Source organism: Amblyraja radiata, chromosome 1 (genome assembly GCF_010909765.2).
Source record: "Amblyraja radiata isolate CabotCenter1 chromosome 1, sAmbRad1.1.pri, whole genome shotgun sequence".
NCBI classification, from domain to species: Eukaryota; Metazoa; Chordata; class Chondrichthyes; order Rajiformes; family Rajidae; genus Amblyraja; species Amblyraja radiata.
This window is the reverse complement of record NC_045956.1, coordinates 122616014-122637326: the sequence shown is the minus strand read 5'-3', so window position 1 is coordinate 122637326 and position 21313 is coordinate 122616014. Positions and strand designations below refer to the sequence as shown.

The 21313-nt window shown below is 42.1% G+C and overlaps 1 protein-coding gene across 1 annotated transcript in view; it reads right to left on the bottom strand.

The window, feature by feature from the left end:
* Positions 1-750: 750 nt before the first annotated feature.
* Positions 751-21313, bottom strand: part of LOC116981787 (cAMP-specific 3',5'-cyclic phosphodiesterase 4D-like) — a 197243-nt gene continuing 176680 nt past the window's right edge. Inside the window, exons 3-4 of the mRNA XM_033034915.1 lie at positions 1224-1447; positions 751-877 (exon numbers count right to left, since the gene is read on the bottom strand). Of these exons, the coding sequence (XP_032890806.1) occupies positions 751-877; positions 1224-1447 (351 nt within the window). The remainder of the gene's footprint in view (positions 878-1223; positions 1448-21313) is intronic.

Here is a 21313-nt window from a genome sequence, read left to right as displayed (position 1 = left end):
AATCTGTGTCATGTTCAATCACACTTGTGTACACAGAATCTCCCTGCTAATTTAACATCATAAGATCCTGAAAAGATTTAACGCATAATAGAATTTATCACCATATTGCTACTGGCAAAATTCTAGCTGTAAGGTTAAGCAGAACCATCTACCTACTACGCCACTGGTTACCAGCATAAGTGACAGCATTTGCAGAATTTCAGTGGTAGACAAGCAACAAGGCCTTTTTGAACAATCATTCTTATCTGCACCACACAGCTCTAGCAGAAAGTCTGTAGAGTCGGTATGGACTTGGTGGGCCAAAGGGCCTGTTTCCACGCTGTATCTAAAGTCTAATATGGCCTTTTCGAACGAGCGTTCTTATCTGCACCTCACTGCTCCACTGCTCAGCTGAATGCTGTATAGAACCCAAGATCCCGGTGTAGTCTCCTGTTCTATCTGTGGACATCCCCACCTCCCTCAATCCAGGCCGAACTATGTCATTGTATCGGGACAGTTCAATAACTTTTAGCTTCTTGCTTTTGATCTCCCCAAACAGCTTCAACCTTCTTTGTAAAACTGTGTTGGTTTCCCAGGGATTCATTTCTATTTTTAAATATCACATTTTATTCAAAGGCATTTGTGGTTCATTTGTATTTGAAAATAAATGCAATTATTGTTTTAAAGTATCAAGGGGAAGTAGAGAGAGCCTGAAATTGAAATGAAGTCACAGCTGGGAGATAGCCATTCTGTAACGATGAATAGCAAGACCTAATCATGGCCAGTGATCCACTGGACAGGACTACCTACACTGGCTGCCATGGACATTTGGGGGCTGAATGGACCACACTGATAGGCCTTTGCATTGATCAGCTGGGGGCTTATGCCAAAGATTAAACTGGAGTAAACAACATAAATTAGATGTCGTGTAGTCAGCAAACTCAAGCAGCTCACTTGTCATTGGGCATTTTGCCCCAAAATTCCACACCAACCACGTCCATATCGACAACATATTTTATTAAGGTAAGTAAGCTGGATACTCGACAAGAGCTGACTAGTTCAAATAATTTGGCACCTCATCTATCTCAAAAGACAGGTTTGATCCTAATATTTAACCAAGATCGCCATTTGAAATCATCTCTATCGAAGATATGTAATTACATTATAATAATCTGAATTATGAAAAAGACAACCTTTTGACAGCTTCAAAACTGAGGATCACAGGTCCTTTCAATGTTATTTACCTTTTGTTGTCTGCAGCAGTGATGGCAATCAATGGAAGAGTTGTTGGTCTTGGTACGTGTTCTGATTCTGATTTTTTTTCTAGGTCATATTGTTCAGCCACTCTGAAGGCTAGTGGTGGAAGTTGCAGAGCATGAAATGGTAACCTTCGTACAAGATATGGTTCCATTGATGAACTAAGTGCATCCAACTCCAAATTAGCAGACTCCCACATCTCGTCTGTGCTCTGCAGAAAGGAAGCACAATTATATTAATTATAATTAATAACAAACATAATCTGCAACAAGAACCATTGCCTTTATCTTTTTCAACCCTCGCAGCCTTTGTTATAGCCAAGCACAACAACCATCTCCATTAAAGACACAAAAGACACAAAGTGTTGGAGTAATTCAGAGGGGAAGATTTACAATGCAAGTTTTTATTTACTCAGGGGATGGTAGGTGCCTGGAATGTGCTGCAGGGGAACTGGTGGAAGCAGTTGCAATGTTTAAGAGGTCTTTAGATAGACACATGAACAGTCAGGGAATGGAAGAATATGGACCAGGTGTAGGCTGATGCGTAGCTTAAATTGTTATCCTGTTCAGCATAGACACTGTGTACTGAAAGGCCTGTTCCTGTGTTATTCTATGTTATACTGTGTTATGTTCCCAGGTGCAATATCTGGTGTAGCTAGGGCATCACTTAATCCGAGTAAAATTCTTGCACCTTAAAAATAGTCAATATTATCAAGAATTTCTAGGCTAATATCATTGCAAATTTACATTAACCATATCTGGCTGTAGAGTCATAAAGTGATACTGTGTGGAAACAGACCCTTTGGCCCAACTTGCCTACACTGGCTAACAATGTCCCAGCTGCACTGGTCCCACTTGCCTGAGTGTGGTCTATATCCCTCCAAACCTGTCCTATCCATAAACCTGTCTAACTGCTTCTTAAACATTGGGATAGTCCCAGCCTCAACTACCTCCTCTGGCAGCTTGTTCCATACACTCATCGCCCTTTGTGTGAAAAAGTGTCCCCTCAGATTCCTATTAAATCTTTTCCCCTTCACCTTAAACCCATGTCCTCTGGTCCTCGATTCCCCAACTCTGGGCAAGAGATTCTGTGCATCTACCCAATTTATTCCTCTCATGATTTTATACACCTCTATAAGATCACCCCTCATCCTCCTGCGCTTCAGGGAATAGAGTCCCAGCCTGCTTAACCTCTGCCTTTTGCTCAGACCTTCTAGTCCTGGCAACATCCTTGTAAATCTTTTCTGTGCCCTTTTAAACTTGACAACATCTTTTCTATAACATGTTGCCCAGAACTGAACACAATACTCTAAATGCGGTCTCACCAACGTCTTATACAACTGCAACATGACCTCCCTTCTATACCCAATACTCTGACTGGTGAAGGCCAATGTACCAAAAGCCTTCAGAGTAAATTTGCAATGATATTAGCCTAGAAATATTTGAAAATATGTACTATTTCTGAGGTTCAAGGATTTTTCTCAGATTAAGTGATGCCCTAGCTACACCAGAGACCATGCACCTGCACTCCTCGATCCCTCTGTTCTACAACACTCCACCGAGCCCCACCATTCACTGTGTAGGTCCTGCCCATGTTAAACTTCCCAAAATGCAACATATCACATTTCTATGTATTAAATTCCATGTACTTCCCTTGCATCCTCCACATCACTAGCCTGGATTGAGTAGACATTGCCCTCGGTCCTTTCTGCAAACCCTGTACTTCATTACTCTTTTCACTCGCCTCCTCAGCTATTGTTTCAGGATAAACTACATTGCTTGTAAGGTTAAAGTGGACAATATATCTGGTTCATACATTGCATGTTTATATGTCTGAACTCCATATGCACTCTCCATTGGCAGGTTTTGCAACTGGAGTACAACTTCATAAAATTAATCTTCTAATTTTGAACTGTTAAATATGCGCTCATTACATTATCACTGAATGTTTAATAAGTAGAAAATTCTATATAAATTAAGCTGAATAATTACAATTATTATAATTTGTGGTATATTGCTCAACAAACCTTAGATGCAAATTTCATTTTAATAAATGAACAATCCACTTGACCCCAAGAGTAAATGTAACATAGATTCGCCGGAATTATTTCAAAGATGAGGAGTGTTTGACGGATAGGCTTGGCTTCATTGAAGGTTGTAAGCTTGCGATCAGATCTTTGAGGCATTGATTGACAAGGTAGATGTCACCAACGCATGGAGAATATAGAAATCAGGAAAACAATCTCTAGATGGAGGGCAGCTATTTAGGGCTCAGAAAGGGAGAAATATCTTCATTCAGAGAATTGTAAATCTTTCAAATGTTCAGTTATTGTACATAACAAGGTTAGGTTCCAAATATTTTTGGAAAATGGACTTAGAAGTGGAAATCAGATGAGAAGGGGATGTGAAGTACATGATTAGACATGACTTTATATCCTGGAGTAAGCTCGAGGATCCATCTGACCTCCTGCCATTTCTGATCTGATGTTTTTTTAAATTCCTGTAACTGCTTGAAAATGCAGCATTAATTAATGCTGTGAGAAATGTAACTTCCTGTGCATTGACGTGATATCTGAACTGCAGATCTGTCATCTGTCAACATTTAATAGAAAGTACAAGTAGAAGTCGCATCATTCAAAGACAACTGATCTGATTGAATATTTTTGTGGAATGGGTTTAATAACTTATAAGTCAGCATTTTGTGATTCCTCAGAACTTTGTTCAATGTTCGCAAGGATCAAAATTTACATGAGTTATTTTAACAAGGATTGCTTACGACATTATTTTATAATATATTCTTGGTTACCCTCTGGAGCTTTTGAATAAAGCTAACTAGTGTTTCATGTCAATATCAGCAACAACTCAAATGTGCAAGTTTCCAAAGCATTGACATTGTTTTTGATTGACAGTTGCAACAAGGGAGCATTACTCTTGAAACAGAGAAAAACGTCAGTTCAATCAGCTCTGAATTAATTAATTAACCCTTCTCAAGCGTGACGCTTCCGTAATTAACTGGCATGTTTGGAATTGCATCAAACCCAATTCCAACCGAAATATCACTGCAAATATTTTAAGCATCCTATAATGTAATTATCAGCTTTTGGACAAAACTTACATAAAATCTTGCGAGACTTAAATATTTAAAAAAATCACACGGGATTTTTATTTTATTTGCAAAATCTAATAATACCTCTAAAAAATTTTCTGCCAATTATTTGGCTTCTGCTGGTGAGACAAACTCTTGTTAATCAAAAATAAAATACTGCAGATTCTGGAAATCTGAATCAAATATTAAAAACATGCTAAAAAATACTCAGCAAGATACATGGTGAATGATAAGGAATTAATAGGATGAATTTTACTTTCCAAATACAGAACTGTCATAGATTCATACAGCACAGAACTGTCATAAACTCCATAGATTCATACAGCACAGACACAGGCCTAACTTACCCATACCAACAAAGATGACCCATCTGCACTGGAGTTATAGTCATACAGCGTGGAAACCAGCCCTTCAGCCCAGCTTGCCCACTCTGACTAACTTGCTCCATCGACACTAGTCCCACGCCTGCATTTGGCCCATATCCCCCCAAATCTTTCCCATCCATGAACCCATCAAAAATGTTGTTTAAATGTTGTTACAATACTTGCCTCAACTACCTCCTCTCCAGTTCTGTTTAGTTTATTGTCACGTGTACCGAGGAACTGAGAATTTTTTTTGTTGCGTGTTATCCCATCAGCAAAACTACAATACATGATCACAATCGACAATGCAGTTTCTTCCATGTCAGAAAAATGCTGTTCAGGTTCCAATTAAATCTTTCTCTTATCTTAAAACTATGTTCCCAGGTTCTTGATTACCCTACTCTGCGCAAAAGGCTCTGCTATTTCCATCATGATCTTATACACCTCTACAAGGTCACCACTCAGACGCCGGTGCTCCAAGGAATGACGTCCTAGCCTGTCCAACCTCTCCTCACTTCTTAGGCCCACAAATCCTGGCAATATTCTCGTAAATCTTCTCTGCATTCTTTGCAGCTTAACAACATCTTTCCTATAGAATCTTTGTTCGAGGCATACCATGGCCCTATCCCCGAACTCTACCTCCACTACATCGACAACTGCATTGGTGCTACCTCCTGCACCCACACACAACTCACTGATTCATCCATTTCACCACTAACTTCCATCCGGCACTCAAATACACATGGAACATTTCCGACATTTCCCTACCATTTCGAGACCTCACCATCTCCATCGCAAGTGATAGATTACTGACCGACTATAAACCCACTGACTCCCATGGCTATCTGGACTACACTTCTTCCCACCCTGCTTCCTGTAAGGACTCCATCCCCTACCCCCAATTCCTCCTTCTACGCTGCATCTGCTCCCAGGATGACGTGTTCCAAACCAGGGCATCGGAGATGTCCTCATTCTTCAGGGAACGGGGGTTCCCCTCCTCTACTATAGACGAGGCTCTCACCAGGGTCTCTTCTATAGCCCGTAACGCTGCTCTCATTTCCCATCCCCCCGACTCATAACAAGAGCAGAGTCCCCTTTGTCCTCACTTTCCACCCTACCAGCCGTCACATACAACAAATAATCTTCCGACATTTTCGCCACCTCCAATGGGATCCCACCACTGGCCACATCTTCCCATCTCCTCCCCTGTCTGCTTTCCGCAGAGACCACTCCCTCTGTAACTCCCTGGCCAATTCATCCCTTCCCACCGAAACCACCCCCTCACCTGGCACTTTCCCTTGCAACTGCAGGAAATGCTACAATGGTCGCTTTACCTCCCCCCTTGACTCCATTCAAGGACCCAAACAGTCTTTCCAGGTGCGGCAGAGGTTCACCTGCACCTCTGCAAATCTCATCTATTGCATCCGCTGCTCTAGGTGTCAGCTGCTCTACATCGGTGAGACCAAGCGTAGGCTTGGCGATCGTTTCGCCCAACACCTCCATTCAGTTTGCAATAACCAACCTGATCTCCCGGTGGCTCAGCACTTCAACTCCCCCTCCCATTCCAATCTGACATTTCTGTCCTGGGCCTCCTCCATGGCCAGTGAGGCCCATCATAAATTGGAGGAGCAGCACCTCATATTCGCTTGGGCAGTTTGCACCCCAGCGGTATGAACATTGACTTCTCCAATTTCAGGTAGTTCCTGCTTTCTCCTCCCCTTCCAGCTACCCCTCAACCCCCTGTCTCCGCCTCTTCCTTTCTTTTTCCCACCCCCGTACCCTCACATCACTGAAGAAGGGTCTCAACCCAAAACGTCGCCTATTTCCTTCACTCTGTATATGCTGCCTCATCTGCTGAGTTTCTGCAGCATTTTTGTCTACTTTCCTATAGAAAGGTGACCAAAACTGAACACAATATTCCAAATGTAGCCTCACCAACTTCTTGTAACATAACATCAATATTCTATACTCAATACCCTGATGAAGGTCAGTGTACCAAAAGCCTTCTCGACCACCCTATCTACCAGTGACGCCACTTTCAAGGAACTATGTGCCTACACTCCCAGATCCCTCTGCTCTTCAACACGCCCAGGGCCTTGCCATTTACTGTGAAGGTCCTGCCCTGGTTTGATTTCCAAAATGCAACACCTCACACTTATCTTAATTCAACTCCAATAATCATTCCTCGGCCCACTTTGCCCAACTGATCAAGATCCTGCTGTAATTTTTTGTTAACTATCTTTGCTATCAACTATACCACCCATTTTCATGTCATCTGCAAACTTCCAAATCGTGCCTTGTAATTCTCATCCAAATTGTTCAAATAAACATAGAAACATAGAAACATAGAAAATAGGTGCAGGAGTAGGCCATTCGGCCCTTCGAGCCTGCACCGCCATTCAATATGATCATGGCTGATCATCCAACTCACGGCAAACAATAATGGAGCCAGCACAGATCCCTGTAGTCACAGGCCTCCAGTCTGAAAATAACAAACTACAACATCATCCTCTGCTTCCTTCCATAAAGACAATTCTCTATCCAGTCAGCTAGCTCTCTCTGGATCTGGATCTTATGTGATCTAATCTTCTAGATCAGCCTGCTGTGTGGAACCTTATCCAATGCCTTGCATATAGACAACTTCTATGGTTTTGCACTCAGCAACCTTCTTGGTTACTTCTGCTGAATTTCCTCGGTCTCCTCAGGAAGTAGAGGTATTGGTGTGCCGTCTTGGCTGTCACATCAATGTGATTGGTCCACGACAGATTGCTGGTAATATTAATGACAAGGAAAGGTGAGGCTTTCAAGTCCAGATGTTCGAGTAGGGAGTCCCAAGTAAGAGAGGGACCTGGAAAATGCATATCCAGTCTACAAAACCTATTAAACCCAAAGGCATGTTTACATGCTTTGTCATACATCATATTCATTTTTAATTGTAATCTGTTGTAAGGCAAGCTCTGTGTAAATAGATAACAGTGTCATTACAAGCCTTAGTCATTAGCATGTGTTTTGCGATCTATACCTGGAAAGGTTACAGTAAATGCTTTCTGAAATTGATGCCGTACTGCCCATCCTAACCAAATTGGCATTCTGGGCTAGTCCCATTTGTCTGCATTTGGCCCAAATCCCTCTAAACCTTTCCTATCCATATATCCATCCAAGTGTCTTTTAAAAGTCATAGTTGCATCTGCTTCTATAGCTTCCTTTGGCAATCCTACCACTGGAATTCCGAATGCTCAAATGCCTCTTTCCCATTGGATCCCAGGACATCTTAGTCATAATATCTCCATGCCCTATCACCGCCCTCCTCCCTACCATTTATTTTAATGTTCACAAATCGCTAGAATGATTTTATGCTATTTCTCGTGTAAGAAAGAACTGCAGATGCTGGTAAAATCGAGATAGACAAAAAAATGCTGGAGTAACTCAGCGGGTGAGGCAGCATCTCTGGAGAGAAGGAATGGGCGACGTTTCGGGTCGAGACCCTTCTTCAGACTGATGTCAGGGGAGGGAGCGGGACAAAGATAGAATGTAGTCAGATACAGTAAGACTAGTGGGAGAACGGGGAAGGGGAAGGGGATGGAGAGAGAAAGCAAGGGCTATCTGAAGTTAGAGAAGTCAATGTTCATACCGCTGGGGTGTAAACTACCCAAGCAAAATATGAGGTGCTGTTCCTCCAATTTGTGCTGGGCCTCACTCTGACAATGGAGGAGGCCCAGGACAGAAATGGCAGATTGGGAATGGGAGGGGGAGTTGAAGCGCAGAGATCAGCTGGGTTTAGACGGACTGAACGGAGGTGTTCAGCAAAACGATCGCTGAGCCTGCGCTTGGTCTTGCTAATGTAGAGAAGTTGATCCATGGAACAACATTAGATCCTAGAGGGCGCAGCTATGTTTACAGTATTCATCCTGCAATGCTATTACACACTTCCTATATGATACGATAAAACTTTATTTATCCCAGGAGGGAAATTGATTAATTATCACAGAAGTACTAATATGCAGGGAACAACTCCATTTATACTGTTAATTTAAATAACCTACACAAATAATCACATGATCTAAATGTTTTTTTTTATGTTTGTATCCAGACAGTATGAGGGAATTATCCATTATAGAAACATAGAAACATAGAAAATAGGAGTAGGCCATTTGGCCCTTCGAGCCATTCAATATTATCATGGCTGATCATCCAAATCAGTTTCGCGTACCTGCCTTCTCTCCATGCCCCCTGATCCCTTTAGCCACAAGGGCTACATCTAACTCCCTCTTAAATATAGCCAATGAACTGGCCTCAACTACCTTCTGTGGCAGAGAATTCCAGAGATTCACGACACTCTGTGTGAAAAATGTTTTTCTCATCTCGGTCCTAAAAGACTTCCCCTTATCCTTATTATGGCCCAGTGAAGACGATAGGAGCATAGCATTAGGGAATGATCTGGGAGGTAAGCATCCCTGGAATTCAGGAGAAGGTGGCAAACTCAGTCCAAAATTAGCCTGGCAATAGGAGGCAGAGGGTGATTGTAGAAGGTTGTTCTTGTGATTGGAAGCCAGTGCCCGGTGGTGCATTGCAGGGATCAGTGCAAATATGATTAGTAAGTTTGCAGATGACACAAAAATTGGTACCGTTGTTGAGACTGAGGAGGATAGTTACGGGATACAGTACGACATTGATTAGTTGACAAGAGGCGCAGAGCAGTGGCAGATGGAAGATAATCACAAAACGTGCATAATCTTGCAATTTGAGAAGATAACTAAAGATAGGATACACACAATAAATGACAGGGCTCCCGAGAATACTGATGAATAAAGGGACATTATTGTACAAGACCAAATATCTCTGAAAGTGACAGCACTGATAGATAAAGTGGTGAAGTCAGCACAGGGAAATTTGCCTTCATTAGCCGGGAAATATAAGAAAGGGGAGATTATGGTACCAATCTATGAAACATTGGTTAAGCCACAGTTGAAATATTATGTACACCTTTGGATTGTAAAAAAAACATGGAACGGTACAGGGCCTTTTGACCCACAATGTTTGTGCTGAACATGATGCCTAGTTAAACTAATCTCATCAGACTGTACATGATCCATATTCTGTGTCATATCTGCCTCCATCACCACCTCTGACAGTGTGTTCCAGTCCCCACCACTCTGTGTGTAAGAAACATGCCTCACACATCTCCATTAAGCTATCCTCCTCACCTTATGCCCTCTACTTGTGGACATTTTCACCCTGGGTAAAAGGTTCTGACTCTCTACCCGATCTATGCCTCTCAATTTTATATACTTCTAGCAAGTCTCCCCTCAACCTCTGATATTCCAGAGAAACGAATCCAAGTTAACAAACTTTCCCAATAGCTAAAACGCTCAAATCCAGGCAACTATCTGATAAAATTATTCTGCACATTCTCCAAAGCCTCCAAATCTTTCCCGTAATGGGCAAGGAGAACACCACATGATACTCCAAATGTGGCCGAACCAAAGTCCTATAGAGCTGCATCATGACATCCTGATTCTTAAATTCAATGCCCCGAACAATGAAGGCAAGCTAACTAAATGCTTTCTTAACCAACCTATCTACTAGTGCTGCCACCTTCAGTGAATTATGAACTTGAATTCCACAATTCCTCTGCACATCAAGGCTGTTAAGGGTCGTGCCATTAACTGTATATTCTCTCTCTCTACATTCAACCTCCCAAAGTGCATCTCATAGAAACATAGAAATTAGGTGCAGGAGTAGGCCATTCGGCCCTTCGAGCCTGCACCGCCATTCAATATGATCATGGCTGATCATCCAACTCAGTATCCTGTACCTGCCTTCTCTCCATACCCCCTGATCCCTTCAGCCACAAGGGCCACATCTAACTCCCTCTTAAATATAGCTAATGAACTGGCCTCAACTACCTTCTGTGGCAGAGAATTCCAGAGATTCGCCACTCTCTGTGTGAAAAAAAGGTTTTCCTCATCTCGGTCCTAAAAGATTTCCCCCTTATCCTTAAACTGTGACCCCTTGTTCTGGACTTCCCCAACATCGGGAACAATCTTCCTGCATCTAGCCTGTCCAACCCCTTAAGAATTTTATAAGTTTCTATAAGATCCCCCCTCAATCTTCTAAATTCTAGCGAGTACAAACCGAGTCTATCCAGTCTTTCTTCATATGAAAGTCCTGACATCCCAGGAATCAGTCTGGTGAACCTTCTCTGTACTGCCTCTATGGCAAGAATGTCTTTCCTCAGATTAGGAGACCAAAACTGTACGCAATACTCCAGGTGTGGTCTCACCAAGACCCTGTACAACTGCAGTAGAACCTCCCTGCTCCTATACTCAAATCCTTTTGCTATGAATGCTAATATACCATTCGCCTTCTTCACTGCCTGCTGCACCTGCATGCCTACTTTTAATGACTGGTGTATCATGACACCCAGGTCTCGTTGCATCTCCCCCTTTCCTAATCGGCCACCATTCAGATAATAGTCTACTTTCCTGTTTTTGCCACCAAAGTGGATAACCTCACATGTATCCACATTATACTGCATCTGCCATGCATTTGCCCACTCACCCAGCCTATCCAAGTCACCTTGCAGCCTCCTAGCTGCCTCCACACAGCTAACACTGCCTCCCAGCTTCGTGTCATCCGCAAACCAGGAGATGTTGCATTCAATTACCTCGTCCAAATCATTAATATATATCGTAAATAGCTGGGGTCCCAGCACTGAGCCTTGCGGTACCCCACTAGTCACTGCCTGCCATTCTGAAAAGGACCCGTTTAGTCCTACTCTTTGCCAGCCAGTTCTCTATCCACATCAATACTGAACCCCCAATACCGTGTGCTTTAAGTCTGTATACTAATCTCTTATGTGGGACCTTGTCGAAAGCCTTCCGAAAGTCCAGATATAACACATCCACTGGTTCTGCCTTATCCACTCTACTAGTTACATCCTCGAAAAATTCTATAAGATTCGTCATTCATGATTTACCTTTCATAAATCCATGCTGACTTTGTCCAATGATTTCACCACTTTCCAAATGTGCTGCTATCCCATTTTTAATAACTGATTCTAGCAGTTTCCCCACTACCGACGTTAGACTAACTGGTCTGTAATTCCCCATTTTCTCTCTCCCTCCCTTTTTAAAAAGTGGGGTTACATTAGCTACCCTCCAATCCTCAGGAACTACTCCAAAATCTAAAGAGTTTTGAAAAATTATCATTAATGCATCCACTATTTCTGGGGCTACTTCCTTAAGTACTCTCAGATTCAGATTCAGATTCAGATTCAATTTTAATTGTCATTGTCAGTGTACAGTACAGAGACAACGAAATGCATTTAGCATCTCCCTGGAAGAGCGACATAGCAAATGATTTAAATAAATAATAATAAGTGATAATAAGTGTCCGGGGGGTGGGGGGGTGATTGGCAGTCACCGAGGTACGTTGTTGAGTAGAGTGACAGCCGCCGGGAAGAAGCTGTTCCTGGACCTGCTGGTTCGGCAACGGAGAGACCTGTAGCGCCTCCCGGATGGTAGGAGGGTAAACAGTCCATGGTTGGGGTGAGAGCAGTCCTTGGCGATGCTGAGCGCCCTCCGCAGATAACGCTTGCTTTGGACAGACTCAATGGAGGGGAGCGAGGAACCGGTGATGCGTTGGGCAATTTTCACCACCCTCTGCAATGCCTTCCGGTCGGAGACAGAGCAGTTGCCATACCATACTGTGATGCAGTTGGTAAGGATGCTCTCGATGGTGCAGCGGTAGAAGTTCACCAGGATCTGAGGAGACAGATGGACCTTCTTCAGTCTCCTCAGGAAGAAGAGACGCTGGTGAGCCTTCTTGATCAGAGTTGAGGTATTGTGGGTCCAAGAGAGGTCATCGGAGATGTTGACTCCCAGGAACCTGAAGCTAGAAACACGTTCCACCTCCGTCCCGTTAATGTGGATGGGGGTGTGCGTGCCGCCCCTGGACTTCCTGAAGTCTACAATGAGCTCCTTGGTCTTCTTGGAGTTAAGGGCCAGGTTGTTGTCAGCGCACCATGCTGCTAAGTGCTGGACCTCCTCCCTGTAGGCCGACTCATCGTTGTTGCTGATGAGGCCAATCACCGTTGTATCATCTGCATACTTGATGATGGTGTTAGTACCATGTACAGGTGTGCAGTCATAGGTGAAGAGGGAGTAGAGGAGGGGGCTCAGCACACAGCCCTGTGGAACGCCGGTGTTCAGGGTGAGGGTTGAAGAGGTGTGCTTGTCTAACCTAACAGACTGGGGTCTGTTGGTTAGAAAGTCCAGTATCCAGTTGCAGAGGGAGGGGTCGATGCCCAGGTTACCGAGTTTGGTGATCAGTTTTGATGGTATAATGGTGTTGAATGCTGAGCTGTAATCGATGAACAGCATTCTTACGTAAGTGTCTCTGTTGTCGAGGTGGGAGAGGGCGGAGTGAAGTGCCGTTGAGATGGCATCCTCCGTACTCCTGTTCTTGCGGTAGGCAAACTGATAGGGATCCAGTGTGGGGGGTAGGCAGCTTTTGAGGTGTGCCAGGACCAGCCTCTCGAAGCACTTGGTGATGATGGGGGTAAGTGCAACTGGGCGGAAGTCGTTGAGGCTTGCCGCAGTGGAGTGTTTTGGCACTGGCACGATGGAGGTGGATTTAAGGCACGTGGGGACAACTGCTTGGGCAAGTGACAGGTTGAAGATGCCAGTCCAGACGTCTGTCAGCTGCGCAGCACAGGCCCTGAGCACGCGCCCGGGGATGCCGTCAGGGCCAGCAGCTTTACGTGCATTAGTCCTACTCAGTGCCACGAATACGTCGTAGGGGGTGAGTGTGAGGGGTTGGTGATCGGCAGGTAGCACAGCCTTGATGGCTGTCTCTAGATTGTCCCTGTCGAAGCGGCTCTGGGATGCAGCCTATCTGGCCTTGGGGATTTATCGGCCTTTAATCCATTCAATTTACCTAACACCACTTCCCGGCTAACCTGGATTTCACTCAGTTCCTCCATCTCATTTGACCCCCGGTCCCCTGCTATTTCCGGCAGGTTATTTATGTCTTCCTAAGTGAAGACAGAACCAAAGCAGTTATTCAATTGGTCTGCCATGTCCTTGTTCCCCATGATCAATTCCCCTGTCTCTGACTGCAAGGGACCTACATTTGTTTTAACTAATCTTTTTCTCTTCACATATCTATAAATGCTTTTGCAGTCAGTTTTTATGTTCCCTGCCAGTTTTCTTTCATAATCTATTTTCCCTTTCCTAATTAAGCCCTTTGTCCTCCTCTGCTGGACTCTGAATTTCTCCCAGTCCTCTGGTAGGCTGCTTTTTCTGGCTAATTTGTATGCTTCATCTTTTGCTTTGATACTATCCCTGATTTCATTTGTTATCCACGGACGCACTACCTTCCCTGATTTATTTTTTTGTCAGACTGGGATGAACAATTGTTGTAGTTCATCCATGCAGTCTTTAAATGCCTTCCATTGCATATCCACCGTCAACCCATTAAGAATCAATTGCCAGTCTCTCTTGGCCAATTCATGTCTCATACCCTCAAAGTTACCTTTCTTTAAGTTCAGGACCCTTGTTTCTGAATTAACAATGTCACTCTCTATCCTAATGAAGAACTCAACCATATTATGGTCACTCTTGCCCAAGGGGCCACGCACAACATGATTGCTAACTAACCCTTCCTCATTACTCAATACCCAATCTAGAATAGCCTGCTCTCTCGTTGGTTCCTCTACATGTTGGTTTAGAAAACTATCCCGCATACATTCCAAGAAATCCTCTTCCTCAGCACCCTTGCCAATTTGATTCACCCAATCTATATGTAGATTGAAGTCACCCATTATAACTGTTTTACCTTTGTTGCACGCATTTCTAATTTCCTGTTTGATGCCATCCCCAACTCCACTACTACTGTTAGGTGGCCTGTACACAACTCCCACTAGCGTTTTCTGCCCCTTAGTGTTTCGCAGCTCTACCCATATCGATTCCACATCCTCCAAGCTAATGTCCTTCCTTTCTATTGCGTTAATCTGCTCTCTAACCAGCTACGCTACCCCACCTCCTTTCCCTTTCTGTCTAACCCTCCTGAATATTGAATATCCCTGGATGTTCAGCTCCCAGCCTTGGTCACCCTGGAGCCATGTCTCCGTGATCCCAACTATATCATAGTCATTAATAGCTATCTGCACATTCAACTTATCCACCTTAATACGAATGCTCCTTGCATTGAGACACAAAGCCTTCAGGCTTGTTTTTACAGCACTCTTACCCCTTATACAATTATGTTGAAAAGTGGCCCTATTTGATTTTTGCCTTGGATTTGCCTGCCTGCCACTTTTACTTTTCTCCTTGCTACCTATTGCTTCTACCCTCATTTTACACCCCTCTGTCTCTACGCTCACATATTTAAGAAACCCTTTCCCTTTAACTCCATCCTCAACGATCCCATTCAACACCCCACCCCCCTTATTCAGTTTAAAACCACCCGTGTAGCAATGGCAAACCTGCCTGACAGAATACTGGTCCCCCACCTGTTAAGATGCAATCCGTCCCTTTTGCACAGTTCCCCCTTACTCCTAAACAGATCCCAGTGATCTAAGAATCTAAATCCCTGCCCTGTGCACCAGTTCCTCAGCCACACATTCAGGTCCCGTATCTCCCTCTTCCTGCTCTCGCCAGCACGAGGAACTGGAAGCAAACCGGAGATAACAACCCTGGAGGTCCTGCTTTTCAGCATTTTTCCGAGCTCTCTAAAGTCACGCTGCAGAATATTCATCCCCTTCTATCCGACATCGTTTGTGCCGACATGCAATACCACTTCCGGCTGTTCACCTTCGCCCTTGAGGATTTTCTGCACACATCCCTACGGAACTCCAATGGTCACAGACCTCCAGCCAAAATAACTACCTTCCACCACAAAACCTTTCGCCTCAGAAGAGGTATCCAAAACTGGAGATCATAGGTTTAGTTTAGTTTAGTTCAGAGATACAGCATGGAAACAGGCCCTTCGACCCACTGAGTCTGCGCCGTCTAGTGATTACCAGCTTACAAATAATGGGGAAAGCTTAAAGTGCATCTGAAAAAACAAAATTTCACCCAGAATGTGGTTGAATTCTGAAACAAACTGGTGGAGGGAGATATTCACACAATGCTTAAGTATCTAGATGGGCATTATAGATACATTAGATGGTCATAATGGGCAGGGTCAAGAGACATGTTGTGTGCTGCATGACTCCCTGACTCCATGGCAACAAACTCAGAGGAAATATGTAGGTAATGTGACCTGTTACTCGCGCAGGATTGCAACATGGAATTTCATTCCACTGCTCCTTCAAAACCATTACAGACCAGGTTAGGTTTAGATTTATTATTGTCACGTGTACCGAGCTACAGTGAAAAACTTTGTTTTGCAAGTTATCTACATGGATCAAATAATACTATACATAAATACAATGCAAAACTCAAGTACAATAGACAGAACAAATGAGAAGATGCCAAGTGTTGCATATAGTTCTCAACATTGTACCACATTAGTTCCAATGACAAAGTCCAATGTCCGCAATGTGGTTGAGGTGAATCGGACAGTACCTTAGCATATGGGAACAGTATCCTACCTCATGTACAGGCTGCACTGTTCCAAAGCAAAGTCAATTTAGAAAGAGAAGCACCAGAGACCACCCTCCTCTGGTTCTCCCTATCTCCACTTAGCAGGAGACTCATTATATTATGAATAGAAGTGAGAATATTGGATAATATTTTGTACTTTTCTTAGACTCGTGGAACAAAAGCAATTATGGAGCTCAACCTTTTTTTACTGAGAACATCAAACTCAAATTTGTTTACCAATTTATACAACATTACACAATGTAGCATGTTTACCAACGGAAGAGAAACAGATAAAAATGATCTTCTACTTTAGAGAAAGTTTTCACTGCGAATAACACATTTTTTCATGGAATACACGGCACATGGTCATTTGTGACTATCCAACTCATTGTCCTGATTGTTGCTGTTTTGGCTCTGTTGATTCAGATTCTGAATGAGTCTGTCAGTCTTCCTATCAAATCCATGCTCACTGTAACTATTAAGCTTCTTCTCCTGTTTTAATTCATGGAGATTTGCACTGATATTGCAGGGGTCTGAGGGCTCTAATGTTTTGCAATTATCTTTCAGAATTAATCATAACCATCTAGCACTCTTTCACATCAATATGCAGGAATGCAGGAAAAACTTTAACATATATTAGGAATGTTACAACATTTTGAGATTTTTAAAATCAAGCCTGTAATTTATCCCATCAGATAAAGCATAAAAATAACTTTAATTTGACACCTAATTCACTTTCATATCTTCAGTAAGAAAAAAAGTTATGGTAATTTTCAGACTTAGAAATTAGCATCTTGTTCCCTATTGCTTTTCCATTGACTTAACACAAAAGCTGTGATCGGGAACAGTCAATTGACATAAAAGCCAATAACTTTCTTACAAATTGAGAGAACTGAATGAAAATTTCAGTTATTAAAGATTGAAGCATTCTGAAACAAATATGAAATATCTTACTTGGATGACCTGAAATTAAAGCATTTAATCAGCTAGTTATCTAATTGTAGCTAATTACAAAATTGACCATTGTGACGGAAATAGTAACAAACACCCAGACTGCCTTGAAAATTCAAAAATGTGATATTCTAAAGATCAGAATTTTAATATTATTGTATTATATGCTGTAAGTCTGTAACAGACAGGTTACAGACCTACAGCATATTACAATTTATAGCAAAAGACCAAGTCATTATGGAGAAGATCAGTTGCTAGCTGGTACATTGGCATATCATAATCAGTAGCATCATCATACTCCTCAGATTGTAACCAATAAGCAACTCTATACACCTTGTTTTTCCTCAACTTTTCAATTTTGGCATTGTAAGCTACAAGATTTTGTTCTTCAAACCACGCATGACATGCCTTTCTGCCTACTACTTTCCCAATAAGGATGTCCTGTAGATCATCACATTGGGAGTAGTACAATTTTGGATAATCTCTGCGAATGCTGTCTAAATCAGTCTCTTCTGCCGGGCATTTGGATTGACAATTTTGCATTTCTTCTTCGGAGACATCTGTTTAAAATGTAAAGAAAAAAACACTGAACATCACTAACAGAAACAAGTTATTATTTGCAGTTTTAGAAAAAAAGTTAGAAATGATAAAGTTAAACACTAAAACAAATAGTAAATGCCCAACAAAAAATTAATATTCATCAATTTCATCAAATCAATTAAATTCATCTAATCAATTAAATTCAATATCGATCTAAACATCTATCCATTTCTTAAGAAAAGGCTAAAAAAAATTAAATAGCCTAAGTATCCAAATAACAAACTGATTCCATTCACACAAGAATTCACAATATATCATGATTTTTAAATCTAGCTTTGTCATGAATGTATATGCCAAATGGAAGGCATTTAATGTTTAATTCCCATAAATTAATCCAGAAACATCCACTCTCAAGATAATCAAAATCATTATTTTTTTGCACAATACATCCGACTAAAACTGTACTGTGGATATTTAGTATGAAAATATTGATAATGGATAGACAATAACACAAAATATAGATAATTTAGATGTTCTTATGACATGATTGTGCAAAAAAAATAAAAAAATTTGATTATCTTGAGAGTGGATGTCTCTGGATTATGATCAATTGGAATGTGACCACTGCCATGATTTAATAATAATAATAAGAATAATAAATTTTATTTATGGGCGCCTTTCAAGAGTCTCAAGGACACCTTACAAAAATTGAGCATGTAGAGGAAAAACATGTAAGGGGAATGAAATAAATAGTAGAGACATGACTAGTACACAAAGTAAAGAGAATTCAATACAAAACACAGTATGAGGCAATTAATGCACAGATGAAAAGGGACGGGAACGTGGGGCTAAGGATAGGCAGAGGTGAAGAGATGGGTCTTGAGGCGGGACTGGAAGATGGTGAGGGACACGGAATGGCGGATCAGTTGGGGGAGGGAGTTCCAGAGCCTGGGAGCTGCCCTGGAGAAGGCTCTGTCCCCAAAACTGCGGAGGTTGGACTTGTGGATGGAGAGGAGACCGGCTGATGTGGATCTGAGGGACCGTGAGGGTTGGTAGAGGGAGAGGAGGTCAGTGAGATATGGGGGGGCCAGATGGTGGAGGGCTTTGTAGGTGAGGACCAGGATTTTGTAGGTGATCCGGTGGGAGATGGGAAGCCAGTGAAGTTTTTTGAGGACTGGAGTGATGTGATGCCAGGATTTGGTGTGGGTGATGAGTCGGGCGGCTGCGTTCTGGACCAGTTGGAGTCGGTTGATGTAGGTGGAGCTGATGCCAAGGAGAAGTGAGTTGCAATAGTCCAGTCGGGAGGAGATGAAGGCATGGATGAGTTTAAGCCCCGATATCAGCAGGCAATACACGGCTGATTTGTATGGGGGCCTAAATAACATTTTTGGCATCATAAGATTAAAATGAAGCCACATCAAAAACCAAGATAATATGTTAAATACACAACATACCTTTTGTTTTGTCCTGCAATTGCGATCCGTAATGTTGAAGGCGTTGAAGGTGTCAGAAGTCGCGTTTAACTTCAATCCAGCGATGCAATCGTCCAGATTTTTTTTTTTAAACCGTGAATGGAAGCGTGAACGATTTTTCTTCATCAGCTAGCAGCCTGAGGAAATCTCTCTCCGACAACCAATACAAACCTGCACCATCACGCACAAGAAGCACAAGCAGCGACAAGACAGACACCATTGTATGCAGATGCCGCGAAGTGTGTTCAGGTCTGGCTGAACAACTTCTAATCTTGTGTGTGGACTTGATAAGAAGAAGACTTGTTGGGGTAGATTTTCTTTTTTATTGCATGGAAAATCATGTGGCAGAGAGGATCCCCGCTTCATAAAACCTGGGTAAATTTGCCAATTAAAATCAGTAGAATAAAAATAGGTGAGGTTCTTTAATGGAAAGCAGCATGTTTTTCAAAATCACATATCATGACTTAGAAATTCATCTTAGCATACCTCGAAAAATTGGTATTGCCCACATGAAAATTGCATTAAAATGTTGGTCATCTATTTTGCTCACATTTCTGAGCAAGTTAATACCAGTCATTAATGAGGCAAATAATTTTTGAACCCAAATGATGTAATCTGCTGTGCACAACCCCAATTAATTTCCAATTAGATGTTCTGAATCATAAGTGTTCATTTGCAAAAGAATAAGCTCTTAGTATTTCTTCCTTTGGTGAAATGAAAATACCTTCCTTCGGTAGATGAAAACTGAATGTTTTTTGAAAGGTCAGATTGTTGTTTAACTCTGCACAAAAAAAATCTCAGGTAGACAAACCAAGTGGTTTCAGCAGAATCCACCTCAAAATTAAGTGGTTGAACAACAAAAAGAAAGTCTGCAATAACAGAAATGGGTCCATGTTCATGAGGCAGAAATGATTTAAAAACTGGAGAAAGGCAACTAACAGAATGTCACTCATTAAAAAGTAAAAAAACTCAGAGCTTCTAAGGAATTATGTAATGACACAAGTACCTTCTACAATTTTTTTCGCTCCATAGATGCTGCTGCACCCGCTGAGTTTCCCCAGCAATTTTGTGTACCCTCTACAAATGCCTAGTCTTCTGAGAATCCTGTACCACAGCCAAATGACTGCAGCCATTTATATACCACCACTCACAACCTTGAGACGTGACAGAATTCCTCATGTTGAAGTAATGATCGCTATACTAACAGGAAATGCATATCCAATTAACGCACACACACAAAACACACTGATGTAAACACAATAAATTGAGAGATCTTCCAGGAATGTTTTTGAAATAGTGGCATGTGGTCTTTTACATCCATCTGCACACACCACCTCTGTTTAACATATCCTCACAACATCAAAATAGCAGACAAAACAGCATTCTCCAAGTACTGCACAGTAGTGTCAGTCATGATTTTATGCTTGTCAGTGAAAAATGGCTTGAACCATCAACCATCGACTCTGAGGGGAGATATAACTTTGCAAAAAATGTATAAAGTGCTGAAGTAACTCAGCGGGTCAGGAAGCATCCCTGGAGAATATTGATTGGTGACATTTTGGGTCAAGACCATTCTTCAGACTGACTATAACTTTGCAAAATTAACCCCAAGTGCTTAACAAATTAGAAATGAAGAAATAGCTTGCATTTGTAGAACAGCTTTTCCCTCAGTCACAAAGTGCCTCAGAGTGTGGTCACTGTTGTAACAAGGGAAAAAGAAACGAACAAACTGCATAAAACCAGTAGAGAACTGACTAAAGAATATCGACTATGGCACAAATATTGGTGGTGAACTTCCCTACTCTTCTTGCTGCAGTGCTGTTGACTCTCTCTATTTTACTGCAAGGCCCTGCACAATTGCAGTAAAATACCCTTACTCCTGTAATCAAACTCTCTCATAATTAAGGCCAGTTAGTAATGGACACTCCTGATTAGTTGCTGAACCTGTGTATTGACTTTCAGTGGTTTGTGTACAAGCACAACCAGGTCCATTGGAAAATCAACACTACTGATTCAGCATTTTTTCCACATTGTGTTTGTTCTTCATTTCTTGTCT